The sequence below is a fragment of the Austrofundulus limnaeus genome, unplaced genomic scaffold (genome assembly GCF_001266775.1).
Source record: "Austrofundulus limnaeus strain Quisiro unplaced genomic scaffold, Austrofundulus_limnaeus-1.0 Scaffold256, whole genome shotgun sequence".
NCBI classification, from domain to species: domain Eukaryota; kingdom Metazoa; phylum Chordata; class Actinopteri; order Cyprinodontiformes; family Rivulidae; genus Austrofundulus; species Austrofundulus limnaeus.
In genome coordinates, this window is record NW_013952658.1 from 180,161 (window position 1) to 184,472 (window position 4,312).

General features: G+C 41.1%; 1 protein-coding gene across 3 annotated transcripts in view; it reads right to left on the reverse strand.

Annotated features, from left to right (window-relative positions):
• slain2 (SLAIN motif family, member 2) overlaps positions 1-4,312 on the reverse strand; it is a 32,626-nt gene that overhangs the window by 25,415 nt on the left and 2,899 nt on the right. For all 3 annotated transcript variants that reach the window (XM_014020525.1, XM_014020524.1, XM_014020526.1), the window contains exon 2: positions 841-983. In XM_014020525.1, coding sequence (XP_013875979.1) covers positions 841-983 — 143 coding nt within the window. The remainder of the gene's footprint in view (positions 1-840; positions 984-4,312) is intronic.

Consider the following 4,312-nt stretch of genomic DNA (forward strand, 5'->3'; position numbering starts at 1 on the left):
GCGTAAGCCAACACAACCCTACAACATCCAGAGCCTTGAGGAACTCCGGGCGGATCTCAATATAAAACAATATACCCGATAATGAGCTTTGAGCAAACCTTTTTCATGACCGGAACAAAATGTGTGACTACAGTCAGCCAAAGAAGAAAAGACATGTAGAGGAGGGAAACGCCAACACAGACAGAGGTACAGCAAAGAAGCGGCTATGGCAGAGTGGTTAGGGGAGTCATCCTGGAACCGGTAGGTTGCTGGTTCAATCCCCCATTCTAGCTGTCTCAGTTGTGTCCTTGGGCAAGACACTTCACCCCAGTGCCTCTGATGTGTGTCATCAGTGTATGAATGTGATTAGTCTCTATAAATAATTTGTACATGTTAGCTTTGCAGAGATCTAGTAGAGTGCTGTGTGAATGGGTAAATGAGGACAGATTGTAGTGTGAAGCGCTTTGAGTGTCCTGGTTGGATAGAAAGAAGCTATACAAGTAAAGCCCATTTACAGTAAAACAAGAAAAGAGTCGTGGCAGAAAGAGAATAACTTCAACTGACTGTGGTTTGTTAATCAATATTATCAGCTGAGCTAAAAGAACACCATCAAATACTGTGATACAGGTATAATTGTTGAAAATACCATGATACATATTTGGGCCATACCACCCAGCACTATTGGCAAGTCTCATTGCAAAGTGTACAACACAGGGACAACCTGTCCAGAAAGTGAAAAGTCACATTAAGTTCTTCCTGCTAATTCACTTGAGCAAGATTTTTATAGAAACTATAGCTTAGACATGTAGGGATTTTTTTCTTGACGTGTGTTTGAAAAGCAACAAGCATGTTTCTGTTTACCTGACATGGTGAGGTCCAGTCTGTGGATCAGAGAGCGCTTGGCTGATTCTATCTCAGGACTGGGGCTGTCCAGAGTCTGGCGGCACCACACTATAGGACTCAAGGCTTTTTGTAAGGGACTGTTCAGTTTGGCCTCATATAACCTGGGGATAGAAAACACAGCTAACTTAACAGAAATGTTCACTCTCAGTTCTGTTCAGTTTATCACACACACACACACCTTAAAAAAAAAAACACAAGGACACTTCACAAAGCAAAGCAAGTGTAATTAAAATCCAATTAAAGAATCCAGTTAACTTAACTTCTTCAACCAGTTATGACAGCTCACGTTTTTCAAAACATTTATTTGGAACCAGTTTTACCACAGTTTGTAAAACTTAGTAGACTACAGCAGAGGTTCTCAAACTGGGGTCCCAGGATCCCCAGGGGTCCGCAAGTTGTATCTTGGGGGTCCTAAAAAAATTTCAGTAAATTGTTAATTTGGTTTTTATTTTAAAAAATGCATATGGGGAACAATGTACTAGTAAAACAAACACACAAACCAAACAAAAAAATTCTATGCCCATGGAATTCAGGGGTTAAAATGACAGCATGGGGTTTATGAGGGGGTCTCTGGAAAATTTTCACCTTTATAAGGAGTCCCCAGACCCAAAATGTTTGAGAACCCATGGTCTGCAGGATTTGTCAAAGGTTCTCAGTTTAATGCTTAGTCAGCTGTATTTATTTGAAGTGCTGAAACATCTGATTGATCAAAAGGCAACAAACGAGTAAAGTTTAGCTACAAGCTGTCATCAAACAGCATTAATATCTGTTGGWCAGTTATAAAAACACACAAATATCAGTTCATGGTTCTGAGGAGAGGAGGAATCTGAGTCAGCAGCTGTCAGCACTGTGGAAACAGCTGAGATGTTGCAGGGAAAATAAAGCTTGTGCGAGGAAATATCCATCCATTAGCATTAGCTTTACCCTCTTTTCTACTCTGGGTCACGGGGGTCAGTGGTACCCATGTCCAACAGTCACTGTTCAACAAGCGGGGTACACCCTGTAGGTCACAAGTCCATCACAGGGTCACATGGACACAAACAGTAGTCACACTCTCACTCTACAGACATTTAGTTACAAATTAACCTGATGTTTCTAGTCTATAGAAGGAAACTAGAGAAAACCCTTGCATGCACGGAGAGAACATGTAAACTTCACCTGGAAAAGTCCCAGGCTCAGAGGCAATAACTCTACTAACTGCGCCCTGCATGTTCATAAACACACTGATTGTGCAGCGGGTGCTTCATAAAGCTACATCTCCATGCTCAGATGGGAAGAGCTCTGCAGAGACAGGGAGCCGTTCAAATCCAGCCTGATGCTAATTCATGGGATTACAGGAGTCTGTGACAGGAGCTGGAGAGAACCTGGCACTACTGGGTAATCCCAGATATCAATCTGATGCAAAGGGCAGAGTAAACAGTCTGAGAAGAACGAGACTGGCTCTGGCGAGCACGAGTGAGCAATATGTGACAGTACCCTGGCATCAAGGGAATGCAACACAAAGGATTGCTTTAAAGAATGCTAAATAATAATGAAATGGGATTTTGTTTTTAGACTATGGAGCAAATTGACTATTTTGATGTAGTAAATGAAGAAAAATAAAACTGACTTACATCAGATGTCAGGTTGCATCAAAAGCTGGGCACTAATACTGCCCATAATAGATCCTGAACACAGCAGAAGCCAACTAAAGGAGCTCTCATTGGAAAAAACTAATAAGCATTTCTTTAAGGAGAAATCATCATTACGTTTAAGTTTAGTCAGCAATGACTGTCTCACAAAAAACCAACCATCTAATAAACTAGATACTGCATAGCGGTAACATAATGACCCCTACACGCATAAATGCACCAGAACTCAGAAGTCTTTTTTCCTAATAAATGTCATGCTACTAGGTGCATCCCAAAATTGTAGTGGTTTGGGTGGGGGTCTTTTTGATTTGGGGTGGGGGGCACTGATTGGTGGGCCTGATGGATAGAGCTTCATCAGAGCTAAACAACAAAAGAAATCTGAAGCTCCTACGTTGAACAGTTTGAGTTATAAGCATTTTTGCACGTCCAGACACCACCTCTTTGGATGGAGCCCCCTCCTCAAATATGGGGTCTATCGTAAAACCTTTGGCTGGCGCAGTGTAGGTCAGACTCATCTACAGTCCTGCCAAATTTCATGTTGATTGGTGCAGCTGTTTTTGTGCTACAGTTGACCAAAAATCACTGAAAAAAAAAAACTGTACGAAAACAATACGACCTGCTTACGCTTCGCCTGAGGGGGGTCATAATTATAAAGCTCCTGTAAACTCAAATACTGTTAATTACCTTGGAGAAATGCATACTGACCACTGCCTTTCATGCCAGAGTTTTAGACTAAAAATATTTTAAACTTTAGAAATTACAGTTATAAATATTTTGGTCAAAMCTTGAAAGTAATGCTCTATTTATTTATTAACCTTTATTCAACGAGACAAGTCCCACTGAGATCACAGATCTCTTTAGTTATTATTTCTATCATGTTTTTTCTTTGTCTTCCAGAAGAAGATGCACCTGGACCAGTCCTGGACCAGTTCTTCTGTGTTTTTCTGTGTCTCTTTCCTGTCCCTCAACCAGCTGGTCGAGGCAGATGGCCGCCTGTCCTGAGCCTGGTTCTGCTGGAGGTTTCTTCCTGATTAGCAGGGAGTTTTWCCTCTMCACCGTTTGCTCAGGATGGGAGACTGTGATGAAGTGATTCAACGCAGACTGCTGGTTTCTTCTTTAGATTATGTTTTTTATGTACAGTGCCCTGAGACAACATGTTGTGACTTGGTGCTATATAAATAAACTTGAACYTTTGGAAGGGAGGCCTGAAGGCAACCTATTGTACCTGTTTTTGTGCTGTGGGAGAAATCAGAGTACCTGGGGAAAACTCATGCAAACATGAGAACATGCAAACTCCACACAGAAAGACCCCAGGTCCAAACTGGGAACCGAACCCAGGACCTCCTCGCTGTGAGGCATCAGTGCTAACCACTGAGCCTCTGTTCTGCTCAATCTCAAGATGTCATGCTCAGACTGTTTTTAGAAATGACTCAAATACTATCATATAAACTTTTTAACTTACTGGTAATATTTGTAAAACTGAGTTGCAGCCATTTATATGTTGACTAAGTTTGGGGGTGTCAAACTCTTTTTCACCGAGGGCCACGTGAGCGTTATGGTGGCCCTCGAAGGGCCACTTGTAATGAACTTTGATGTTTCATGTTAAACTTTGACTAAACAGTGTTTTAACATGTCCTCTTTTAAACACTGATAAGAACTAAGTGTACGACTGACTAAATCTGAAATAAACACAAATATTATTAAAACAAAAGTTTTACTCACTGATGAGTTTCTAGTGAGTAGCTGCATTATGGCAGATTTAGTTTATGTTTTATGGTGACTTTAAAGCAGCTTATTTT